Source organism: Peromyscus californicus, unplaced genomic scaffold (assembly GCF_007827085.1).
Source record: "Peromyscus californicus insignis strain IS unplaced genomic scaffold, ASM782708v3 Scaffold_18__1_contigs__length_77618521, whole genome shotgun sequence".
NCBI lineage: Eukaryota > Metazoa > Chordata > Mammalia > Rodentia > Cricetidae > Peromyscus > Peromyscus californicus.
Genome location: NW_026294480.1, coordinates 61,746,938 through 61,774,042, shown reverse-complemented (window position 1 = coordinate 61,774,042; position 27,105 = coordinate 61,746,938). Strand labels below are relative to the sequence as shown.

The 27,105-nt window shown below is 42.6% G+C and overlaps 1 protein-coding gene across 7 annotated transcripts in view; it reads right to left on the bottom strand.

The window, feature by feature from the left end:
* Rasgrf2 (Ras protein specific guanine nucleotide releasing factor 2) overlaps positions 1-27,105 on the bottom strand; it is a 228,437-nt gene that overhangs the window by 142,489 nt on the left and 58,843 nt on the right. For all 7 annotated transcript variants that reach the window (XM_052743602.1, XM_052743597.1, XM_052743598.1 and 4 more), the window contains exons 2-6: positions 22,781-22,887; positions 7,803-7,950; positions 5,524-5,613; positions 1,823-2,076; positions 153-232 (exon numbers count right to left, since the gene is read on the bottom strand). In XM_052743602.1, the coding sequence (XP_052599562.1) occupies positions 153-232; positions 1,823-2,076; positions 5,524-5,613; positions 7,803-7,950; positions 22,781-22,887 (679 nt within the window). The remainder of the gene's footprint in view (positions 1-152; positions 233-1,822; positions 2,077-5,523; positions 5,614-7,802; positions 7,951-22,780; positions 22,888-27,105) is intronic.

Here is a 27,105-nt window from a genome sequence, read left to right as displayed (position 1 = left end):
CATGGCCCAGTACAGCAAGACAGAGTCCCAGTGCCTAAGGAAACTCGTCAGTTAACAATGAAGTCTAGACAGACATTCAATGCTGAATAACACATACTATACCCTAGCACTGGCCATTCAACAAAAATCTAGATCCAGAAATAATTACTTACCTAAAACCAAAGTAGGCCAATTGGCCAGCCTCGCCTTTAGTCCTTGATGGAATATTTCATGAAGGAACATGATTGTTTCACTATAAAAACATAGATAAACAATACCACTCAGTAACATAAAGCATCTGTCCTGCAAGAAGCTCAACAAAATATTAAAGTATTACTATCCATGTACATGATATAGCAGTCTCATGGGGCCTTCAAACTAATAGCTCGGACCTTTTACCTGCCTCCATACATCAATTCCTCTTTTAGCCTCAGAAACCAAGATGAACCCCAAAGTCAAGAGGACAGGAAGCTCCCAGAATCTGCTTCTGTTTCACATTTACGGTCTTCTGCTCTTAAATTCAACATTCCAAGAAGAGCTTTACTCCCCCAGCTCTTCTGACAAATTCTAAGCAAAGGATTTCCTCTGGTGAGAGAGGGACTGCCCTTTCCTACACTGAAACCTGTCTGCTGCATCCCCCTTTGTATTTTGATACCTGAATTAGGAAACAAGTGAAACCAATGTTGTACATAATTGGGAAAACCACATTTCCTTAGGTATAAGCTCTGCTGCAATTCAAGATAATTGGCCCGCCTGGGCTTCATTTCAAAGACAAGGGAATCTAGTTGAACAGCAACCATGACCACACATGCCCTGTGTGGCCACCCATTTAAAATGCACCTCTTCCGTTCTCCGTCTGGGACTCGGTGCGCAAACAGTAGCTGGGCTGTATGAAGAGCTCAAAGTCTTAGCTTCCAATCAAGAGGCCTAGCATTCACATTCTGAATGTAAACAGTGTTCTCCTAGCCTTTCCTCATCTAGATCAAGTAGTCCTGTGGAAGTAAATCATCAGGGCAGCCTAAAACCCAGGGCCACGCGCTTGGATGGCCACTGTCGGAGAGAGCAGTTCACAGTACTATGCATGCCGTCATCCACACATGCTTGGATAACTGTTTCCAAAATGCTAACAGCACCGCCTCAGGAAGACGACGTGAGGGTGCACATTCAAAGTGCCCCCTCTCATTGTTTTGACTTTCGAATCATATCAGTGTATTACCTACTCAAAAACAGATAAATAATTAGTATTTCAGTAAAACACCCAAGACTTCCTCCCTCCATTTCTTCCTTTGTCTTATTTTTCTCCACAGCGTTGATCACTGGATCATATACTACATATTTTCATTTATTCGCTGTCCATTTCTGTTCTCACATTAAAATATAAATGTCATGAAGGCAGGGGGTTTCTCCTCTGTCCATTAATTGATCTTCAGCATAAAAGGGCACTGCAAATGCTTACTGCAGAAATAAATCCAACAAGGATTCTCCAGCCATCTTAGTTTGTATGCTTCCTAAAATGCTTCTGTGTAAATTGCACAGAGAGACCCATCAATCACTCCATCTCCTTCAGCTTGTGGAAGAGAGGATCTTCCACACATACATACCCCCACACAGTAACAAGAACGCAAATGTCAAACTGAGACACAAACCGAGAAAATGAGATGTCAAGATTCAAGTGAAATGCAAATACAGGCTAACAATGCCATTCAAGGATTGCATCCTTGTTCTTAACCTGAGAGCCGAAAAGTTGAATCGGCGAGACCTCATCTTTTCTGACTAAAATAGGGACGTTTTCAAGAAATGCCAGTGAGCTATTCCCAAACTATCCATTTATGCAAAGACAAACCTGTTGAGAAAAATGCTGCTGACATCATCATGGCTAATGGGGGGCTTCTTGGAGCTGGCCGCCATCCGCAGGGGCCGGAGGAAACCATTCACCAGGATGTAGAGCTGGTGCACGTACTCTGTCTCGGCTTCCACCATGGTGAACACGATCTGGTTTCTCTTCCTCATGCTCTCAGCATGGGGAGAACAAATGTAGTCCTGCACGATGGTCTTCCACTTCCTCCTGCACAGCCATCCTCGCATGAAGCTCTGAACCTACAGGACGAGGAAGTGAAGGAGTCTGGGAGATGAGACAGTACGTGGATAAATGCCACCCTTTGAATGGCGCACTGATGCTTTCTTCAGTACAATGGCAAGCCTTCACCAAATAGCAGGGGAAAATGATTTTAAACAGGTTTTCTGAGGTTCACAAATTTCTGTCATAGCTTAAAAGCATTGACTTATTTATATAGATACTAGAATATACTACTACTTGGCTAATAATACTTTAAGACTTAGAGAATATATTTAAATAATAGTTAAAGGTTTGTTTTTAATAAGAAATAATCCTATATATTTTTGTGGTAAAAAAAATTACCATCTTAATAATTTTTAAGTGCCAAAGATTGAACCCAGGGTCTTATGCATACTAGGCAAGTGCTCCACAGTTGAGCTCCAGACCACATTTTAGAAAATGATTTATTTATTGTTTGTGTGTATAGGTGTGTGTGTATTTGAGTTTATGTACATGTATCATGTATGTGCAGGAGCCCATGGAAGCCAAGAGAGGACATCAGGTCCCCTGGAACTGGAGTTACAGATGGTTGTAAGCCACCATGTGGGTGCTGGGACCCATCCTTGTTCTCTGCAGGAACTGACCAATTTCATTTACTAAAATGTCTTCAAGGTTCACCCATATTGAAGCATGTGCCAGGGTTTCTGTACTTTTTAAGGATAAATGATATACCATTACCCATTTATCCTACTCATCTCTGCTGGGCATTATGGCTGCTTCCATCCCTTAGCCATTCTGAATAGTATTGCTATGAACATGGCTATGCCAATATCTCCTCAAGATCCAGATCTTGCTGTCATGTCTTTTGAAATCTACCCAGAAATGGAATTAATTGCTGGGAAAATGTGTTATAGAATTTCATTGAGGTTTATTTAGCATTTTACAATCCATATCACACAGTTATCCCAATTTCTCCACATCCTCATTGAAATGTGTCATTTTCTTCCTGTTTTTTCTACAGTAGCTGTCCCAGTGGGTGTGAGGTTCTGTCTTCTTACGGTTTTGATTTGTACCTTCTCCAATGATTGGTGATCTTTCCATGCGCTTGCGGATCATTGGTGAAACGTCTAAATAGTGGTCTATTCAAGTACTTTGCCCATTTTAAACCAGCTGATTTGATTCTTTTTATTGATGTTGCATTTTGTTTTGCTTTGCTTATTTAACCTAAAAAATAAGTGTTGGAACTGGCTCATCCAATCCCTCCTACAAATGAGCAATCCGAGGTTTCAGATAAGCTGCAAGCTGGGAAAGCTGCAGACCAAGCCAACGTCCTTTAACACGTCCTTCCTTGAGCTCTTATCAACCGTGTGGACAGGACATACATTGTTCTTTGCAATGATGAATAACTTTTAAAGGAATAATTTAATATAAAATCTCTTTTGTAGAAACATCATATATCCTTTAAAATGGATCTGAATTTCCTTGGCACAATAGGGAAAGTGCACTAATCTGTGTGGTTTGACCAGTCAACAAACACTTGCTGAATATCTGTTAATTGACCAGGTAACCGAAACCCTGAGAAAACAGCTATGTATCAAATCCTTCGCTCAAAGGCAGGGTGCTTTGAACTCCGATCCTGTTTCCTCAGAATGGACCCTAAAATAAAAGGTCCTCACTAACTATAAAGATTACCAGATAAGTAATTAGGATGTGGCACTTTAGAGATGACAGATTCAGCAAGAAGGCATATTTCAGGTTCACAATTCATTAAAGTTTTAATTCCCTACCTGATCCCCTTAATATGACCATCATCTATTCAACATTCCTGTAGCATGAATCTTAAAAGGTCTTATTAATAAAAATAAACCCAGAGCCAGGTATTGGGGTGAATGCTGAAAGATCAGAGAAACAGAACAAGCCACAGCTAACCTCGCCTCGCCAATTCCTCAGCTGATCTTGTTTCCTCAAATTGGAAGCCTCTGAGTCCTCATCCAAATGGATCACTGCTGCTAAAAGCCTAAAAGCTTAACAAGACTCTAGTTCCTGGTCCTCACACCTTATATACCTTTCTGCTTCCTGCCATCACTTCCTGGGACTAGGGTGTGTGTCACCATGCCTGGTTGTTCCCAGTGTGGCTTTGAACTCACAGAGATCCAGACGTCTGGATCTCTGCTCCGGAATGCTAGGATTAAAGGCGTGTGCTACCACTGCCTAAACCTATGTTTAATATAGTGGCTGTTCTGTTCTCTGACCCCCAGATAAGTTTATTGGGGTGCACAATATACCAACCACACATTCCTTTTTAATATCTCTTTCACCATTGTGATATAAATTGTCATGCATTTAATTTTGCAACACTTAAGATGTTGCCACATGCCTTCTAATTTTGACACCCCGCATCAGTTCCAATATGGCCGTTAAAACTGCTACACTCAAACAATAGAAATTAAGCACATTTCAATAGAATTGTATGAAGAAGTTCTATGCATACTATTTTGAGAATTCTAAAGGACTTTTTTGTGAATTATAAGCAATTTTGAGTTGCAATCTTTTGAAGTCTTTTAGCCTTTTAGCTACAATTTGCCAAGATTAGAGAAGTTATGTGGTTCATTTGTAAACAACCTTTCCACAGACATTTATTTGATTTTGGACATTAAAAAATAATAGTTAATTTTGAAATCTATTAACAAGTTAAAAAATAGGATTAAAATTGCTTCTTTGGAGAATCACAAAGGTTCAAAACTATGTTTTTATTTTTGTTATTCTCTTATTTAATAGAAATAGGTTTAGAAAATTCAGCTCAATTAAAATTTGTGTTAAATAAAATCTTTCTATTCACTTTGGCAGATGTTCCCTGATGAACAATAGCTGCCTCATTTATTTACTAACAGATCAGCTCCCACAATATGGCTGAAAATTGGATATTATTAATATCCTTGTTTACATGAAACTGCGTACTATTAAAAGAAAGGCAATAGCATTAGTTTTGGAACACAGTATCATAAACCAGATTCCAATAAAAGATTATAATGCTAAGAAAATAATAGTTTTATTTTACTTTATTATTTCTTGAAAGTTGAAAATGTTCAACTCAGTCCAAAGAATCTGTTCCAAATTCTGAACATTTGGTTAAAAAATGTTTATATCTAGTAGGGAATAATTATTTAATATAGAAATATAATTTCTTCCCAACTATGAATGCGATAAAATCAGGAGTTTCAACAGCACTGCATTCACCCAATAGAGTACACTGCTGTCTAAATGTGTGTTTTTAGCGTTCTTCCCAGAATCCAAAAGGGAAGTTCTAGTTCTGGAAAGAAATCTCAGGCTGAAATTTTCCAGACCGGTGTGGATCCCAATGAAGGGACAGTCTAGAAGCCATTTGTAGAAACACCAAAGCTGTTACCAGCTTGAGGACACAATAACAAAGTCGCCATCACAGAACAGGCAACTGGTCACCATGCTCCCAGAAGCCTCCCACTTCTTACCTTTTTAATCTTCTTGATGTCTGGATCCTCATCCTCCTGATGGCTGTGGTAAGGGCGCATCCGTTCCTTGGTTTTATTAAGAGCAACAATCTGTAACACAAAAGAGGTCCAGTTCAGGATTTGGGAAATGGTGGTATACAGCCATACTAAAGAAGTTCTACCCATGAAGACATCCAGAAACTGTCATTGTGTACGCCCTCTCCTTATTTGGTGCTCTGATGCAGGGAACATGAGTCTTACTCCAAGCCTGGAATTTCAAGTCCTGACAGGCAGTGATCCACAAAGTGTGACCTGAGGTTTGCCTTAAGAGAAATAGTAGTCCAGAACTTAGCCCTGACAGACCAGGCCAGTGTCTCCTCATGACCCTGCCTGAAGGTAGATGCCATGAAGACAGAGACACTCAACTTAAAGCTCTTGTAATCAACCAGTGGCTTTTGAAGTGTGTATCCCACAGTCCTTGTGCAGTCTTTGAGACATTGTGGCTACTATGGCAACCTCGGTGTCCTGGGGTTGATGAAAAGGGCTAGTTCAAAGAAGTAAAGAGGACTGGAATAAACTGCCCCCGTGTGACCTGTAAGGGGGAATTTAAGACCTAGTGACTTCTTGCCTTCACAGCAGTACAGTTTTCTAGTGTAGCCTCAATTGTGGTTCACACAAGCCTAAGAATTTAAATAGAATCATTGAGAAGCCAAGACTGAAAAGGTAAGAAAATTGCCCCCCCCCACACACACACACCAGTGACCTGTCTCTGTCTTTGGATCTTATCCCCAAAATCAAATATACTCTACTTCCATTTTCTAGGAGAAAATGGGAAGATAATGGGATAAGAAATAATTCCTGTCAAGCAGCTACAAAAGACTACAAAAAAAAAAAAAAAAACCAAACCCTGCCTCTGACAGCTTTTCACTGCAATTTATATTCTGACTAAAGCAGAGCATAATGGAGACAGATAAACACACACAAGCAAATGTTGGGGAGCACCGCTTGGTGTTGAGTTCCTGTCATGGTGTAAATACCAACCTGCTTCACTCAATAAACAGGCATCTGCTCTGGTGTACCCAGGGCAAAGAAAGAACACAATAATTTTGTTTTAAATTACATGCCTGATATATCCTTTTAAAATGCAGGTTTGTTAAGGTTTCTGTTGCTGTTCTCACTGTATCAACTCTCGGGGCTGCACAGAGGAGGCTGGCGAGTCTAATGATACGGTGAACACACTTGGCAACTCATCGTCCCTAAAGGAGTTCTCGTCTCCATGCTCGAGCCAGATATGCCAAGCGTCCCACTCTCAGGATACCTGGGAGCAGGAGGTGAAACCCACGCAGGAGTCCCAGTGAGCCTCAGGGAGGTGTAAGAGAATGAAAAGGAAATGTTTGCACAGTAAAAATGGCAAGAAAGTTGTCAAAGCTGAGAAGCCTGTCAGCAAGGATCCATGACTACTACCTTCGGAACCCTATCCTTTAGATCTAAGAGACCAGTGTACCTCTGGCTAGAACAGAGAGGACAATCTAGTCTCTACATCCCTCCTCCGTTCTTCAGTTACGGCTCACTTTCTGTGAGCACCCACAAGAGAGCCTGGAAAGGTCTCTGCATAGATTGAGACCTGGGACAGAAGGAGGACCCAGGCATAGCACCTCGGCTATAGACTCCAAGACTACCTACTCCATCATGTAACAGTAACACCACCCTGAGGTTCACCAGAAGTTCACATTGAAGGAATGGGGGCCAAGGGAGAGACAGAAATGCCCCACAGTCAATCAGTGTCTTCTTGTTTAGCCCAATTGTGCTTCTCAGAATTCTGCAGGGGGCAAGCTAGAAGTAAAGTGTTTTGTAATTAGTATCTGGTCCTTCCTTGGATATCATTTTGGACTTTAAGTTATTCCATGGCAGACTCACAGCTGTTACTCCAAGAGTCTGTCTGATGACTATTATACATATGTGTGTATATATATATATATATATATATATATATATATATATATATATATATATATATAGAGAGAGAGAGAGAGAGAGAGAGAGAGAGAGAGAGTGCTTCTTATCTAACAAAGGACATTAGGGGCACACATAACAACAGAAGATTCCATGTTTATCATGGTGGTATGTTCTAGCAACACATCTACGTGACCCTGAAGCCGACAATGGGTTCATGTCTAGATCAGCAGCCAGCCATATATCTGTTGATAGCAGAGCTAGGCATTACTTTTTTCTTGAGATTATCTTTTTCTCCTGAATATTGGACAGGTATTCATGAGGAAGTGACAGAAGGCAGGAAATACCTCTGATTTAAGCCTTTCGATTTCGGTGTCTTGATCTTCCAGCTGGTGTCGAAGTTGGTTAGCAGCAATTTTTTCTGTCTCCACGATCTGAACTAGATGAATGTACTTCTGCATTAGCACTTCCCTTTCAATCAAAATGTCCGCATAACTTAAGAGAAAATTACATAGTTAGTCACTGGCATGTTGCTCCACCACAATTTCACATAGCAGTGCTCACGCATTTAAAAAGGGACCCACGCATGTTGTTTGACTAGTTCTACCTTACACGCTAACCTGCCTCATACAGTTGGCGTCTCCATAATATAGAATTTCAGTATTCATCATATTACATATTCTCCATCTAAGAATCCATTTAATGCTGGCTGCTACCCACAATTTTAACATGACTATGAGAAAAAAAGCCAAGGAACTCTGACAGATTTTAATATGAAAGTGTATGACTTCTTTAAGGAAGAGATTGAGTATTTTGAATTGATGCCATTAGTCTTCAAGGATGGGATTAAAAGCATATCATCAACCAGTGAAATTGACCTTCTATTGGCCAGAATGAAGACGGCAACCCTGAGAACAAGGTCTGTTCAGGAAGAACTGTTTTGGCTCTCATGGAGACCACCCATTCTGTGGGGTACAGATCATCCACTACTCTGTTCTGAAAATGAGCAGAAGCCACACACATGACAGAGAAAGTTAAACTCTTTGGTCCATGACTTCAGCACCTCACCTATGTCCATTTCTTCAGCTAAGCACGATAGAGAAAACCTGCTCTTAATTTTTACTAATAATGCAATATTGAGGTGCATGGAATACGATGTAATGTCAAGGCACTTGGAATATGATGTAACGTCGAGGTGCCTGGCATATAATACAATGTCAAGTCGCCTGGAATTTCACATCAGATCCTTTTGCACTGTTTAGGGTGGTAAGGTACATGTTCCTCTCTTCATAAAACCTTTTCCAAATGGCCTGATAACAGTTGTAATTAATAACGGACACTACTTGTTGAGTGTATAGGACAGATCATACATTTTCTCATTGCGTACTCCCTGTAATACAAGAGGCAGGGTTTATGATCGCAATCTGTAGGGGAAGAATTGGTTCTCAGAATACATATTGACCCCAGGGTTAGGATCAAATCAAAGTTTGTCTGACCTGAGTCTATGATATAACCACAAGCCAAATTGCTCTCAGGGGAGAAACAGCACCAGACCCCTTGGAGGCTTCTGCCAAACCTCCAGGCTGCTTGTCTTTGCTCTGGGACTTTGACCCACTGAATGTTTGTATCTCAAAACCTCCCTCAAGATCATGGTGAACAAACATAGGAGGAGAGGCCTGGTGCAAGCTGTACCAAATAGAATTTTTCTCCATGGAATCCTGCTCTGTGTGCTTTAAGTGAGATGAAAGGGGCCTGGGAACTCAGGTTGCCATTGTTGGGCAGCCTTGGTTAGCCGCCCCTTCCCAAAGCAGTCACAGGAAGTCTGCTGAGGAAGAAAAGCATAAACAGGCGTTCAGAAAAGCAAACACACAATGAGCAGAATGTCTGAGAGAGAGAGGCAGTAGCTACCTGGGTTCTGCTTTCACAACATCTGAGTAGAATTACACCCTGGAGTTCAGAGAGTCGTGTGGTTTCCTTCTAGTAAATTCTTTTTCTAACCACTTTGAAATAGCATTGTATCACTGAAAACTAAGAAGTCTTGGGACCACACTAAGGTCACACGGTAGCTGAGTCACCCAACACACTCAGCACCGGCATCACAAGTGTTGATGAGGATCCAGAGTTAGTAGAGGTCTCAAGTCACCTGCTCTAAGAAATCTGCCCCTTGAGCTTAGAAAGAAGGACCATGCACCTATACGAGTGGAAAGAAAAAAGACGGGGTAGACTTTTTCTAAGTCTTCCTTCCTCCAAAGCAGAGGTCCTCAACCTGCGGGTTGTGACCCTTTTTTTTTGGGGGGGGGGGTGTCATATATCATATATCCTGCATATCAGATATTTACAATTCATAATAGTAGCAAAACAACTGTTCTGAAGTAGCAACGAAAATAATCTTATGGTCACCACAACATGAGGAGCTGTATTAAAGGGTCACAGCTTCATGTGGGTTGAGAACTCCTGCTCTAAGGGGAGGGGGCAGCAACAGAGCATAAGAAGCAGAACCATAAAAATTCTGTCCTTCGTTGTCAGCTTTACCAGAGACTCGTGGAAATGTCTATAAATGTATTAGATCAGCATTAGGTAGCAGAGAAGCATTTTTGTTTTATCTTTAAAAAAAAACAAAACAGAAAGAATGAGAAGGGAAAATAAAGTCCAGGCTGACATGTGGGGCTGAGCTCTGTGGACTCCTCGGCTGACACTGCCTGTCCTCCTTCTCCAAGGTTCCAATGCAATGTTAGAAAACATCGACTTGTTTGTTCTTAGTGAATGAAACTATGACAATATTGAAAAAGATACTGTTAACAGACCAAGTATTGTATTTTATGAACTTCAGTCAAAAAAAAAAAAAAAAAAAAAAAAGACTGAGCAGAATTCATTTGGTGGGGAGACTGGAGGAGAGGAAATCGAAGGTGTAGAGTCCTACATGAGAAAATGAGATGGTTCTCACCAGGGTTGTCCCAGAGAAGCACCAAACACAGAGGCAAATAATGCTAAGAACAAAAGCTAGCATGGGATGGATTGGGAAGAGAGCCTGCAAAAGGTCGCGAAGTTGGGCTCTTCATCCACATCCCCAGATCACAGCCTGTGATCTGCTCTCTGTAGAAAAGTCGGCCACCTTCCTCAAGGAGGCTGTGCTCAGAGAGGGAACAGAGCTTAGGTCAGTCCTGACACTCACTGTCAACGTAAGGAAGGCCCAAACAAGGAAAACGATGCGAGTACCTGGCAGGGAACCACGCGGGACCAGCTCCCTATTGTGATCAGCTTACCACAAACTCAGTGGCTGGAAACAACACATTTATTATGAAGTGTAGCAAGGAGGTGGATGGTACTTCCAAGGTGACGTCACAGCAGACTCTGGCTTCCATCTCAGCCTGCCTTCTCTTGCTGGTTTACTCAGAGGGCAGGCAACTGCCTGGCTGTGAACTGCTCTGTCCAGAGGCTCATGATGACTAGAAACCGAGGAGGGTCTCTCACCTACAGTCCTCTAGGGGCTCAGCTCAACAATGCATCTGTAGACATAGCAGCATACCCTTCCCAACCCATGCATTCAGAGAAGCCCACAGACCTGCTCAGCAGCTTGTGAGCAACTCCTAAGCAGAGGCAACCAAGCTAATCCTTGCTAAGACACCTGGCCTGCAGGAGCTGTGGGGTATAGTGAGTTCCTTATTGTGGCAATCACTGTGGCGTCAACCGTTAGACTGCAACAGAGAGCAAACACAGCCCCAAATGAACAAACAGAAAAGCTGCCACAAGAAGCAAGGGTCATTCTGGCGGCTGAGATTCACTGTCTTCAGATTAAGAGCCACGAAGCAAGCAGGCTGCCATGGAAATGAAGCAATCGGATAGAAAAAGAAGGCAGGGAAACAAAGCCTAGTTGCTGAAACTCTACAGGTCAATGAATGTCGGAACCCGTGAGTCAGACCCAGCTGATAACCAAGCTGAGCGGCCAGAGACCAAGAGTAATATAACAGGCTGCTGTAGGATGTGAGAGTCAGGGAGCAAACCTTCAACTCCGTGTAATCATTCGCGTGCGGTGGGACCAATCACCAGCTTCAGTGCTTGGATATATACTTCTGCTCGGTCCACTGTGCACACATCCTCATTGCTTTTTCTTACAAACAAATGGAGTGAGTTACTGGTACACAGTGGTGGGACACAGTTGCTCTTTCAAAACGTGAAGCAGCAGGAGTCAAGCCAGGGACTTGCAGGGTTTCTCCTCCTCAGGAGCCCTTGCTCTCCTCCCTTCCAGAGCTTCAGGAAATACTGGGAGCTACCATCGCCCCAGTGGGCTGTCCAAAGGCAGGTCTTACTCTATCTGTGCCATCACACCCTTCCCACTGACTTTTAATTTTCAGAATCCACCTGTGGCCAAATTCAAAGGCCTGACTGAATTTAGGGAACAGAAAATAAATGTGGAAAACTTTATAAAGTGATAATAAATAATAACAGACTCAATAAAAGCTCAGCATCCAGAGAGAGAAAACACAATGAGAACACATGAAATGTCTGTGTCCGTTCAGCCTGCCTTGGAGAGATCAATACAAACTGTGGTGAGCTGGTAAGTCAACAAGAGATGTAACTGCAGTGTTTTAGGACAAAGTCAACTAACTTAAGAACTACAAAAAGCAACAGATACAGACGGAGCAAAAGACAAAACGTAAGAAGTAAATTGAGTTAAACGTTTCATATTTAGAACAAATGGATAATATTAGATAAAATTAGAAAAGGGGCTTCATAGAATATAATAAGCCAACAAGTGTATAAAACACGTATACTTCTTAATCAAAAACTGGTTAAGACCTTCAAACGGCATTAACATTTAGCATGAACAGAAGTAGAGTGGATTGGGTAATGTCACACAGTGTTCCAGAGCGGCCATTCTAGAAGACAGTATTGCAAACATATCAAAGCAGGTGTGAAAGATTATGTCTTTTGCATTAGTGTTTTCATTTCTACAACAAAAGCCAAAAATATAATCAAATTTTTGCCAGGATGTACAAAGAAACAAGATGTTCATTCACTAATGCAAAAGATACTGAGACAATCTACTATACGCATTTGTAAAATATAAGTGGTTAATCAAGCACAGCATATCAGGATTATTGCAAAGTATTTAAAAATCATATTTTAAAAACAGCCATAAAGAGGACCACGACTGTAGCTCAGTGATAGAGCACTGCCTCACACACATGACAGCCTGGGTTTTCCCTCCAGTACTGCCAAAAATAGGTGTAAAATAATGAGTATACCAGCCGGGCGGTGGCGGCGCATGCCTTTAATCCCAGCACTCAAGAGGCAGAGCCAGGCGGATCTCTGTGAGTTCGAGGCCAGCATGGTCTACAGAGCAAGATCCAGGACAGGCACCAAAACTACACAGAGAAACCCTGTCTCTCAAAAAAACAAAAAAAAAATTAATAATAATAATGAGTATACCAAAGGCCTACTGATCCATGAAAAGGAAAGAAGAAATCAAGACAAATAGGGTGTATACAGCACATATTTAGATATGTATGTATGTGTTCATATGTAGAAGAAACATATGGTTTATAATGTATATAGATATGTAGGGGAAGAAGAGAGACAAATAAGCATGCCAGGTTAAGGACATAGATCAAAGCATAAAGAGTTGTTGTCTCTGGCTGGAGATGTTATAAATGGCGTTTATCCACTTTGTAAGATATCATATGTATGCTTGTCTACATTTCTAACACCCGTACAATACCAAGTGAGGGGAGGAATTCTAATGTTAGATATTTACCCCATGCACTAGGTATTAATAATATAAGTAATAATACTAGTGTCTGGAGTAATGTTCTTTTGCATGTTTCTGTGAGTCCAAGTTGATCCTATAACTAAAATCTATCATTGAGTGGTATGCGTTCAGAGACAGATGGAAGCTCTGGGCACAGGAATAAATAAAGTGGGGGTAAGGGGTTCCGTGCCCTCATGGAGCTTCCACAGCAGTAAGAATAAAAGATATATGTAATAAGAAAACCTGGTAATTAGTACTGAAGAGGAGAAGAGGAAGAAGGCAGATCAGAAACAGGAAGAGAGGAATTACAGTTCCAAGCCAGGCCTAGGACGTTCTCACCAGGAAGCTGGTTCTAGCAGAACTACCTGAAGGAGAGAGTCCTCGCTGGCGGAAGTGTACACCAGGTAAAGGCAAGCCCAAGTCCCAAAGCCTGGTGATGGGGTGGTGTGGGCCTGGCCTGGCTGAAGAGATGACGAGGTCACTGGTCTCCAGGAGGCAGGCACAGGAGGGGAGAAGTAGTAAAACGTGCAGGCTGATCTAGAATCTCGGGTTTTCCTTCTCGTGTGGGATTTGAGCTTGGGTTTTAAAATGTGTCGATATGTGTCTTCTTAGCAAGATCATCTTGGCTGTTGGAATGGGAAAGACAGGGGTAGCGAGTGGCTTGTGCTGGCAGAGGTGAGAACAGCTGGAGGTTACCCTGCAGTGATCCGGGGAAAATGTTCCCCACTAGTCAAGCTTCTAGTGTGAGCCCTAGGTCAGCTTCAGAAGAGTCAGCATGCCCTGAAAGGGTCGGCCAACACGATGGATTTTGCACAGCTTTACACATCGTATGCAGTAATTCTCGAATCATGCAACTCATGCCACTGGGGCGCCTCCTTGCTCCTCTCTGCTCTTACTGGGGTGACCCTTCCATGGTGTCTACAACCTTCTGTATGAAGCCCACTAGAAAAGGGATGTCCATTCCCAACCAGATCAACACTGCATGTCTGGCTTCTCCAGGATTTTCTGAGTGTTACTTGGTGTTTCTCTTCTAATGTATTTCCAACACACACTTTACTTGGTTAAATTTTCCACTTCCTCGATACTGTCCAAGCTTTTTAAAAAATGCCAAACACATTATTCCCTTCATTTTTCTTTTTCAATTCAATCCCTACTAAAGGAACAAGGAGAAAAAGGAGGTGGAAAGGAAGCGAAGGTCATTTCATGCTGCCAAGGGAAAGAAAGCGAAGCTGTGTAAGTCAACACGATAAAAGCCAAACTAAAAACCCATCTGTGGAGTACCAACATACGTCATGCGTAGGACATACAGTGGCACAAAATATTGGTGTGTAGTACTTATAATCCAAACCAAACCACCACTGCTCCTCACAGGAGAAAAGGGAACGTTCAAACGAAATCCTGATAAGCCCAGAGAAGAGACTCAGCCTGGAATTGCAGTCTTTCATTATGTATAGAGGGCAAACTGTATGTTACCTTAGTGACAGGTTACTAGGTAGGTGAGATGCTCATCCTATTCGTTTTGGTTCAAGACAAGTGTATGGAGTGAACTGTAGCAAAACCTAAGATGGTTTTGGTTTCAGGGAGAGTTCCTAAAGAAAAGATCCAACTCCAAACTCCAGGGGAATGCTCGGGTTTAGAGAGAAGGTTGTTCGGAATTAGCACCCATCATCCCAAGAGTCTTGACATCTTCAGGAATGGGGAGAATCCAGGCCCAGACAGCAGCAGTGGAGCAACTCTTGACTACTGGGGGCAAGGTCAGGCCTCTGCTACAGAATGGATCTTGCCTGTCCCCTGATGGCTCCTGTACAGAAGGCCGGTCCCCAGAGTGCTGTCACTGTGAGGTGGTGGGAACCCTTAACACATTATTGGGAACAGACTTTTGATGGAGACTAATCTTCTCCCCACTCTGTTTCACCTCATGTCCACAAGGTGAACCATTTTGCACCATCACATAACTTCACAGTGGCTTGCTGCCTCACCATGGGCCCCAGGGGGCAGGGACAAGTGATCTTATGTAAAAACATCCGAGACAGTGAGCCAAAATACAGCTTCTTTCTTTGTACCTGAACTGCTGGAGATTTGTCACAGTGACCTGAAGCAGTTTAACAGCACCTGAACTTTCCTCACGGTCCCTCAGCATCACTAGACTGTCTTCTACACTCTCTGGTCCTCAGATTCTCTCACATCTGTATCTCCACTCCACTGGCATCAGTACCTCTTAGGTACCACCTTAGCCTGAGGTCCTGGCACCATTACCCCACCGGTCTCTCCCCGACAGGTTCCTTGCTCCCCAGTTATCCTCTTTCCAGTCAGTGGCAGCTCAGATGTTAAGAAAATAACAAGAGGAACAATGGTAAAAGATGAACCCTCCTCCCTCTCCTAACAAACAGTGCTCCAATCCAGTACAACGGTAAAAGATGAACCCTCCTCCCTCTCTTAACAAACAGTTCTCCAATCCAGTACAACGGTAAAAGATGAACCCTCCTCCCTCTCTTAACAAACAGTGCTCCAATCCAGTACAAGAGTAAAAGATGAACCCTCCTCCCTCTCCTAACAAACAGTGCTCCAATCCAGTGCACAGTCACTGTTCATTACTGAAGTGTCTCACTTGGAGCTGAGGGAAGGTTTTGTCAATAAGTCTTTCTAAAACACAATTCGACACAAAAACAGACCTGGTAGTGATGCAAGGAAACACAGCAGAAAGACAATTATGCTAAAGTTAATTACTCCAGGGTGAAGACGTTTTAGGGCATAGTTCTAAAGTGAATGGACTGTGTAGCTTAACCTCTACTAGATGAAGTCATTGCAAAACAAGATGACAGAAGCAAGTATTGGTGAGGATCTGAAAAACTCAAAACCTTCATCATTTATGGTGAGAAAGGGTACTGTCCCTGTGGAAGAGACTTTGGTAGTTCCTCAAAATGTTGGTCATAGTTACCATATGGTGCAGGATTCTTATGGGTATATATCCAAGAGAACTGAAAATGTATCTTGGATACGGATATTCATAGCAGCAGTATTCACAATGGAAAAAAACAACCCATATATCCATCACTTACACATAAACAAAATGTAGTATAACCACGGAATGGACAACCCAGATATAAAAAGGAATAAGGTACCTCAAGTGTGATCTACTGGTACAACATGGGGGGTCTTGAAAACCTCATAGTAAGAAGGAAGCCAGAACCAGGTCTGTCTAGTTCCCTTTATATGAAATGTCCAGATGAAAAAAACCATTAATAAAGTAAATTACTGGTTGGCTATGGGTAAGGGTAGAGGGTAAAAGACTAACTGTTCATTTTTATATGTTGAAAGTATTCTGGAATTAGAGTAAAGATTGTGTAGCCTTGTGAATATTCTTAATTGTGTAACTTCAGATGAAAGATTTTGTAGTATATGAAATATAAGCCAATTAAATAAAAAATAATGTTTTGAATTCATTTCCCTCTGAGGTAATATATTTTGATTAGATTGCAATTCAAAAGCTTTGTAAAAAAAATTCACAGATATAAGACAGAAAAATGATGTAGCTGATTAACAATGAATATAACCATCAGATAACAAATTCATCATGGAAAGAACTCATAAAATCAGATAGAACATGGAAAAACATTAATAGAACAAAATGAGAGAAGGGCTTGAAATGACACTTCCTATAGAAACACAGATCAAGATTAATGGTAGTAAAAAATAATAGTCAATCCTATAAATGTCCAAGGAAATGCTCATTACACTAAGATACCATTTTTACACATCAATATAATAAGAACTTTTAAAAAATGATTCCAGCTTTCTCCTGCCTTGGTGAGAGAGATTAAATTGGCACACACATTTCTAAAAAACAATTGGGCACAATGCCAGGAGCAGGGAACAAGGGAGGAACAGAGCAGTTTTCTTTGAAGAAAATCAGGCCGACAGAGAGAAACAGACATCTAAGCACGCCGCCAAAGCGATGATGTCTTAGTGGCTTTGAGAGAGACAGGAGGCTGTGCCCGAGGCTCAGACAAGGTAAGGGTCAGTCAGTCCTTCCTGGCAGGACAGGGCAGGGGCTGGTGAAGACGGTGCAGGTCACTGAGATCTCCAATCTGAGAGACAAATTTCTGTAGGTCAGACTGGAAAGAACCAGCCAGCACATCACAATTCCAGCACTGTTTTACCTGGAACCTAAGACATGAGACGTTTGAAAATTTCAGCTTGGAAAGAGCAGTGTGCTGACTGGCTCACTGTAGCCCTGAACTCAGAGCATTTGATCAAGGAGTCATGTATATCAGGTACAATAACGCACCTTTTCTTTCCTCCAAGCAACACAGAGAACTATGGTATAAACCCTTCCTCGCTTGCATATTAAAATTTTTATATTTTTAAATTTCTGATAATAAGAAGTTAGTTGAATAAAATAACAAGTCAGTAGAGAATATTGAGGCCCTTTCAGCTGATCAGATGTTCTTAGGAAGAACACTTTGGTAACCATGCAGAGGATAGAGATCGGGGAAAGTGGGAAAAGGGCGGGTGAGGTGGCTCAGCAGTCAGCATTCATACCTTGACCTGGGAAAACTGCCCAGACACGGACAGCAGTAGAGACCTGTGACAATCCACCAGTCAAATTCATGGCAGCACTGAGCACCCAGGAGATGCTAATTCAATGTAGAATAATGCACATTTGTGAATTTCTACATATAACTGAGGCACTGCATCTTGCTCCGACCTGTCCTTAAATCTAGTTCTGCCATGTGCTAGGTTGGTGGCCTTCCCAAGGGCTTCTCATCTAAGACTGAGGCAATGGAGACAGCACCATGTATGCCATGGTGGTTAAACCAAAAGAAGTGCATGGACCATGGCCTGGAGCAAGCAGAGAAAGGGTGGCCTTAGCCACTTGGTGTGTCCTGGGGTAGATGCCAAAGAGGAGCAAGTATGATGCCACGTGTCATCAAAAGGTTACAAAGAACAAACTCAGGAGTGGAATAAAGCTTTCTTGCCCCTGAAAAAATAGGATAAGGCTCAATTGAAAGACCTCTTACTTATGCTAGCAATGACAAGGTCAAAGAAAGGGTCAGGTCAAGGCCTTGCCATGCTCCGTCTGCTAGCGTCCAGGAATGGACGCATCTGCCAATTCCTTTCCCCATTCAACACTCTCTCCTCAAGGCAAGCCTGAGATCCCCACATCAGACACACATGGAGAAGAGGAAAGAGAACTGGAATGTGGATTTGAGCAGATCTTCGTTTGAAGAAATTGCAAAACCAGCCAAAGGCAGTGGAATGGTCTCCAACATCAAACACATAAGCCACAGATCAGCACTACAGCAAAAATTATAGTCTCAACACCTCCAGGTCTCACCAACTGTCTCCTGACCTCAACCCAAACCCAAATCTCTTCTCAGGACAGGCCTTACTCCTCTAATTTTCCCTGACTACTCATTCTCTCATGTCTTACATGCCACAGAGCAGGAAGGTCACAGGACCATCCTGTGACCTCCTAATCCACTTTCCTTATGGATTAACCCACCTCACCTTTCCAATTCCCCTTCCTGACCAAAAATCAACATTTGCTTCACAAGCTTGCACTAACTCGCCATTTCTTCTTCTAGTGGGTGGTACCATCTAAGCTAGAGGGCAAAAGCTGACTTAGATGCCATCTTGACCTAATATTGTTCACCTTCAGATGGCCACAAAGTCCTCTGGTAGATTGCCATACACCTCTGAACTGCCTTATCCCTCAGTTCCTGATTGCTGTATTCCAGATTCTGTGGATCCCATGCTGAAGCCAGGATGAAATGAACTCAGAACGAAGGCACCATGTCCTCTTCCAGACGAAGGACATCTTACTCCTGAGGTCCTGCAGACTCAATATCCCAGCAGATAGAACACTGAATGGATGTCATGTGAGCCAAGAAGTCTTCAGGATCCACAATTACCTAGGTCAGTGTTTCTGAATGTTTTTAAGTACTCAACTACTTCAACTGAGTCTGATATATATGCCTATGAAAAGTGGAGAAAGAATACCAGTTATTGGTGCTGCTTAAGTTCCTGCCCAAGTGGCAAATCCTGTATAAAATAACCATAGACTTAAGTGTTATTAAATGCTCAGGCTTCAACTTACACAAACAATAAGAGAGCTGAGTTTTGGTAGCAGCTTCCCACATGCCATAACATGTGTGGAATGAAATCTGAAATGTGTCTGCTCTAGATTTATCATGTTGAGCAATTGTGTGCAAAACTCTAACACCAATGTTGCTGGTCTGAGTCAAAGTTTCAGATTGAAAATGCCAATTCTGATGATATTATTTTCTGGATCCGACCTATAGGAAGAAATATGCAATTGGACATCTCAGAAAATGATCCAAAGAGCTTCTAAAGCAAACTGTGGTACAGAGGCCCCCCTGACACAAGAGCCAACACAATAGCATGTCTTCCATGGTGCATAAAGACAGGGCTACCAGGCTTCATGGAGAAGCCATTCTAGAAAGCAGGAGATGGAGAAACAGTAGTCTTGTGTAGTGTCTGTTGGAGGATTTATAACAGAAAAGAATAAGCCTTGTGCTAAAATAGTTACTGATTAACCAAAATCTCTGACTTTTGAAAAGAGGAATCAATAAAGATTTAACTATTGACCAATTTAAAGTTTTCCATTGGAAGCTAGCAATGCCAGATTAATGTCACCAGATTGCCCCTTAAAAGTCAAGTGTTTAGCCAACCAAGCCCAGCTCATTAGTTGTGTTTCATGCACAATGTCAAGGAAAAAAATGGCTAATGGTCTCTGTGGGGAGCAGCTTCATTAACTTTATGGCATTGTTTATAGACGAACAAAGTCAGGGCAAATTTTGGAGAGTCCATGTTATTACTCCTTGATTTAGAAAGTAAATATTTCAGAATTATTTCAATTCAAAAAGGACACAAGTCTAAAGCAGTCCAATTCAAAGGAGTCATCAAAGGACTAAGTCCCAGGTATTAAATCAAAGTAAAGCAAGCATAACAGAAAAAAAATAAAAAACCAAAGCATCAAGGAAAAAAAGACCACTAAGCAGACCTTCAAATCTAAGAGGAAAAACAAGGTTATTTACCATTCTGCTGTCTAGACCACTTAAGTGGTTTCTCAAGACTGCCTTAGATTTCACCATATCTCAAGGACAAGCAATTACTGCTTACACCCACACAGATGACACAATCTTATCATGACATAGTGAAACAAACAAAACCTCTCTCTTCTGAAATCCGTACATCTTTAAAGTAATTCACACTGCATCCAGGTCACCAAAATCTTCCCTTCTCAACGGTAAAGCCATTTGAGGCATTCAGTGGTTCTTGCTCTTCTAGGATGTGAAGTATGGTCAAATACACACGTTTGAAATCACATCCTTCATTCTAATGCTCAGGTAGAAGAGAACAGACGCAGCTACAAAGGTTGTGACTGCGAATGGCCCCAGGACTCTCCCTTGCCACCTTCGTGCGTCTTTCGTCTTGGAAGCCCTGACCTTATTAAGTCATTCTGCATCAGCCCCAACTCTGAGGTACAGGCAGTGGGCACCAGAGCGCTGAGCAGTGTGCCTGTCCCTCACCTCACAGAGCTGCCCCTGGGAACCGGCGTTTGTTGCCAACTGCATCTCAGATAACTACTTAGAAGAAGAGAGAGAAAAAGTGAAATATTTTGCAATTGGTACCTTTTACGTTCAACCCTAGCCTCACATTATTCTGCTTTCTTCTTAGAAGAAAGAAAGAGAAAAAGAAATAGAAAAAAAATGAACAGAGAAAGAAGGTAAGGAAGAGAAGGGCAATACGGAGCCCTGGTTAAACCTTGTGAAGTCTGGCAGACCCGTGTGGTTCTGCAGCTTAACAACCTGGTGGTAGATCTTGCCCAATCTGTTTGAATTTCTGTTTGCTCATTTGTCAAATGGGGCTGGTGATACCTGCTTGAGCTGCTACAAATAATATAAAAGATAGATGTGCCAAGTGCTTAGCATCACAGAGTTGTCCTTAAAAAGTAGGGAGGCCAAGGAGGTTTTCAGAATGAACATGTCTAGGATTCAAAGAGAAGAGAGAAATCATTGGGGACTGGTACTTTCTTTTTTCTATTAACCAACCTGGAAGTTGTTCCTGGTTGCCTGTTGCACAATTAGCAAATGCATTTCATTTAACATCCTTCCTTCTCTTGAGTCTCAAGGTACACACAAGCCTGCTCAGGAAGTAGAAATCACACAGAAAATAACTTACATGGCTACGTATCTGCATGCAGTACACAATGCAGGTGTAGCAGCAATTTGGAGTACGGATTGATGTGGGATTGAAAGTGGCATTGTCAGATGCACAGAAAGAAAATGCTCCATGGCTGAGTCTTTCCTTGAAATATCAGAAAGATGAGAAAAGGAGCTGAATGGAGGTGAAAGGATGGCACCTGTGCTGGCTAGTTTTATGTCAACTTGTCACAAGGTAGAGTCATGTGGAAAGAGGAGACCTCAGCTGAGAAAATGCCCCCATGAGCTTGGCCCGTAGGTAAAGTCTGCAATGCGTTTCCTTCATTGATGATTGATATGTGAGGGCCCAAGTCACTGTGGACAGTGCTGCTTCAGCATTGGCAACCCTAGGCATGGTGAGTAAGCAGGCTGAGCAAGCCACAGAGAGCAAGTCAGTAAGCAGTGCCCTTCATGGCTTCTGCATCAGCTCCTGCCTCCAAGTTCCTGCCTGGAGTTCCTGCTCTGACTTTCCTGGATGATGGACTTGAACTATGAGACGAAATACATAACCCTTTCCTCCCCAAGTCATTTTGGTCATGGTGTTTATCACAGAAATACAAACTGTAACAAGATAGCATCCCTGGCTGGGAAGATGGGCAAAAACAACAAGCACACATAGGAGCAAAGGAGCTGGACTTGAATTGAGAAAACAGAAAGGTTGTCTGTCTGTCTGTCTGTCTGTCTGTCTGTCTGTCTCTCTCTCTCTCTCTCTCTCACACACACACACACACACACACACACACACACACACACACACACACATGCACACACACACCCTTTTCAGATTTCTCATTCCTATTTAATAGGCATAGAGGAGGGTTTTATAGTCCTGGTACTACTTAGGGGACAATAAACCACATTTTCCTGTTTGACCCAGTTTGAGTTTATTACTGCCACTCAATAATGGGACTGTGTGGGGCGGGAGACGGGGGGCCAGGTGTTGCAAAAGTGGGCTCCACTGGGTGACTTCCTGGCTCTGCCACCCCCAGCTGTGTGACCTTAAGCAAATGAACTAACCTTCCAAGGCTCTCTTTCCTTACATGCAGAAGAGGAAGTAAGTGTAAATCCCCATGTAGCAGATGGTAGGGAGGGGTGGTCATACATTTAATAAATTCCCTCATTGAGACGCACTTAGTAAGTACATAGTGTGTAGGAAGAAATCCATGTCTACTACCGGTAATTGTTACTGTTTATGTCTTTAACTGAAACACAGCCACGCAAAGTGCAAACAACCACCTCACACATGGCACAGGAAGGGACCAACGTGATACCATCTTACTATGACAAAATCTTCCAAAAGTACTGGCAGCCATGATGAGCCCCATCCAAAACGAGACATGACCCGCACCTGGCTTGGTGGATGGCTTCCATCCACTCTTTCCCGGCCTGCTCCTCCTCACAGCGCAGCTCCAGAGGTTTCTGGCCTTCGTGCCCAAAAAGAACAGTGAAGTAATACTGAAAAGAAAAAGAAACACAAAAGGTTTATGGGTTTATTTTTCAAGAATAAAAATGTAACAACACAGTACTTACCTACGAGATGTATAAACTTACAAAATCTACCAGCACGATGTAAATCATATTTCAAAATATAATATCATGCCTGATCCAGCCAGAAATGTCTTTGCACCTTGGCGGTAATACAGAGAGCATCTTAACACCCCTGAGTGGCACTCAGCCCACAGCCCTACTGCACTGCATACTTTTATATAAGAACAAAAAGAACATTGTACCAATTTGCCGATGAAGATAAAAAGTGAAAGCTAACATAGAAATGGTTCCAGAAGTTTTCTTTATGCAGGGTGTGATACAGGAGTAGAGAACGGGAGTCTACGCCGCTGGACCCGCTGATTCTGATACCTAACCTCTTCTATATCCGGGCTCCATTCTGGGAAGTGCTATGACTATAATTGCATCTAATTGCTGCTATTGCCGCTTCTGCAGCCTTAGCAAGCGCCATCAGTGGCTTAAGCCCCTGTGTGACAGACAAATTATATTTATCATGGAAAGGAAACATAATTGCCATCTTGGAGGTAAGTCATAATCGGAATTCCTTTTTGATGAGTGTAATCTAATTTCTTGTTGGATAGAAGACAAAAGAAAGAAATGATTTATCAGGAGTAAAATTATTTATCCCATCTGAACTTTATATATAATCACCCCAAACTGGAAACAATGCAAATATCCTCTAGTAAGTGAGTAGACAGTCAAATTCTGGTACATTTTCCTGACGGAATACTACTCATCAGTAAAAAGGAACAATTCTTGAGAAAGTCAGGAATTGGACTGCCTCTCAAAAGTACCAAGCAAAGTTAAAAAGTCCACCTCAAAAGGCTACATTCTAGAGGGCTTGAGAGCCAACCCAGTGGTTAAGATCCTTCACTGTTCTTCCAGAGAATCTGATTCTCTTCCCAGCACCCATGCCAAGCTGCTCTAAACTGCCTGTAACTCCAGTTCCAGTGAATACACCTCCCTCTTCTGGCCTCTGGGGTCACCCGCAATGTGCACAAATGCACACACATTTAAAATGAAATATTTGTAAAATTTTCATACACTATAATTTCCTTTATGTGATACAATTGAAAAGTAGCAGAAAACAAATCAGTTGTTTTTTGGAAGTGTGTGCCTATAAAGGAACAACACAAGGGCTTTTGAAGGGTCCTCCCCTTCATCCTCTATAGCCTCTCAAAACCCCCAGATCAGTATGTCATAAGAAATCATTTTATTGCTATGTTCCTTTATCAGAATAACAGTATAGGTTTTCCCCTAGGCCTATGATCTATGTAATCTCAGGTTCTTGGCTACTTCAGCAGTATCAGGTACGGGTTTCATCTCATGGAGTTGTCCTTACATCCAATCAGAAAGTGGTTGGTTACTCTCCTGACATTTGTGCCACTATTACACAAGTAAACCTTGCAGACAGGTCAGTGTTGTATGTTGCAGGATTTGTAGATGGGTGTTATTCATGATTACCATTTTCTCCAGTAGCAGGTGTAGTACCTTCCAGCACCATGAATGCTAGTCAGTAGGGATAAAGCCTCTAGCAGAGCACCAGCTCTACTTCTCGATGTTCAATAACATAAGTAAATGTATTGTACTGGCTAATTTTATGTCAGTTTGACACAGGCTAGAGTCATCAGAGAGGGGGGAAATTCAATTGAGAAAATGTCTCTATAAGATCCAGCTGTAGGCAAGCCTGTAGGACATTTTCTTTATTGGTGATTGATGGGGGAGGGCCCAGCCCATTGTAGGTGGTGACATCCCTGCGCTGGTGGTCCTGGGTTCTATAAGAAATCAGGCTAAGAAAGACATGAGGAGCAAGCCAGTAAGCAGCTCCCCTCCATGGCCTCTGCATCAGTTCCTGCCTCCAGGTTCCTGCCCTGTTTGAGTTCCTTTCCTGACTCCCTCTGATGATAAAGAGAGATGTAGAAGTGTAAGCAGAATAAACCCTTTCGTCTCCAACTTGCTTTTTGGTCACGGTGTTTCATCAAAGCTATAGAAAACCTCACTAAGATATACATTCAGCAATAGAGCCTTACCATCAACTTGTGGAGGGCAATCAATAGCCTTGGCAATTGTGTCTTCCAGATACTACAGAATTGATGACGTAAGAATTTCCAGAGACTGTGGAAGTATGCATAGGAGCTGCATGGGTTAAAGGGTCCCAGCACTGAGAAGGGAAAGGGAACACAGTCTCACCCCTAGCCAAGATGCCATTTGCAATCAATACTCCTGGAAAAGAGAGAATCAGTTTTCTCTAATAGGATGTCACTGGTACATCAACCACATTCCAGGGCAGGCCTCATGCCCAGGAGTAGTTGACCAACACAAAACTAACTCTGTGGGCTGGTTTTTTTTTTTTGGGGGGGGGGGGGTAGCATTTTTGTTTCATTTTGATTTGGTTTAGCATGTTTTGTCTTATTGGGGGGGGTTGTTTGTTTTGATTTTCATTTTAGGGGTCTGTTTGTTTGAGATAGCGAACATGAAGTTTGGTGGGTAGAGAGGTGAAGAGTATTTGGGAGGAGTTGGAAGATGGGAAGAACATGATCAATATCTGTTGTACAAAAAGGTTTTTGTTTAGTTTTCTAAATTAAAAATAAATAAATAAATCCCAGCCCCGAGCTGGTGCTTTATAGTGAGCTGGTCAAATTTCCCTTCCTGTGGTGATGCCACCAATGCTGCTGAAGTAGGTTGTAAGCCCCTCCCACAGAGCTCTTCCCCCTAACTTTCTCTGCAATCTCAACTACTGCAGATCAGAAACAATGTATGTTGCCCTGGGACACACACACACATACCGCCCTGTGTCTCTACACCACCACCACCACCCCAGTCCGTGTTCCAGGCTCTAGCCTGAATCTTTTTTTTTTTTTTTTTTGGTTTTTCGAGACAGGGTTTCTCTGTGTAGCTTTGCGCCTTTCCTGGGACTCACTTGGTAGCCCAGGCTGGCCTCGAACTCACAGAGATCCGCCTGGCTCTGCCTCCCAAGTGCTGGGATTAAAGGCGTGTGCCACCACCGCCCGGCTCTAGCCTGAATCTTATCTCAGCCCCTTCTTCAAATGCTGCCCAGGGATCTGCCCTCCATTGTCCAAGTCCTGGCTGCCCGGCCTGTGGTGGAGTTTACAGGGCTGGTGCTTTGGATTTTGCACAGCCGAAAGTATTTTTTATTCTTTTTAACCATCAACGTTTTTTGTCGCTACCTACACCATCTTAACTTATAGTTCACTGGTGTTTACAGAAGAAGCAGACAAATTATACAGCTGTGATTTCAAATGTATGAACATTCTGCACTCTCCTAAGGGTAACTCCCAAAACAAACTACATCCATGCTTCTAAACAGGGCCCACGTGAGAGAGGGGAAGTAAATGGATGGTTACAGGGGAGGAGGGAAGGGGTTGAGGAGAGGACTGCCAATGTGCATAGACAGTTTCTTGTTTGTTTATTTAAACTAGAACAGCTTGGAGCTGGCTAAGAACTCTATCATCACAAGGCAGAGAAGGCTCCCATCTTGGACATATGGGGAATATTCATTATGTTGTGTGTTATTATTAGCCAGTTCACAGGAGGGTTCGCTCTCTGGGCTGTGGACTGGGTTTTGACAAATGCATCCTACTGCCCAGTCACTCAGGAAGCTCATTGGGTAGCTCCAGGGGCTATGATGCTTCTGATCTCTGTGGGCTTTCTTTTGAGCAATGAAAATGATCTGGTAGTAGATAGGGCTGATGGTTTCACAGCCTGTGAATCAATTCCAAACAACTGAGTCGTGCCCTGTAAAACCGCCTTGGTCGGGGTAGGATTTCTGTCTCACTTTGTTTTTAAGTGTGAAAAGTAACAGCAAGAACAAAGGATGCTCACACCCAGGTACGGCTGCTCTGCTTCACCAGTTTCTAGTTACTCTCATCAATCCACAACATCGTTTCCCAATATGGTCCAGCTTGAATGAGCTGGTTTGCTTTTTGGTCGGCCCTTTACTGACAATTATTGATTGTCAGTGATAAGACCTTGAAGGACAGAGAAGCTACGTCAGTCTGCCCTCTTAAAACTGGTCTTCAAGCCCTTGAACAAACCCCACCTCTCAGACTGTTCTCCTCCCTGACCTGGACTCCTGCTCACACCGGCCCTACTGCCAATCCTGCCTGCCGTGGCAGCCGCTGTGGGCATGTGTCTGCCATTCTTGGC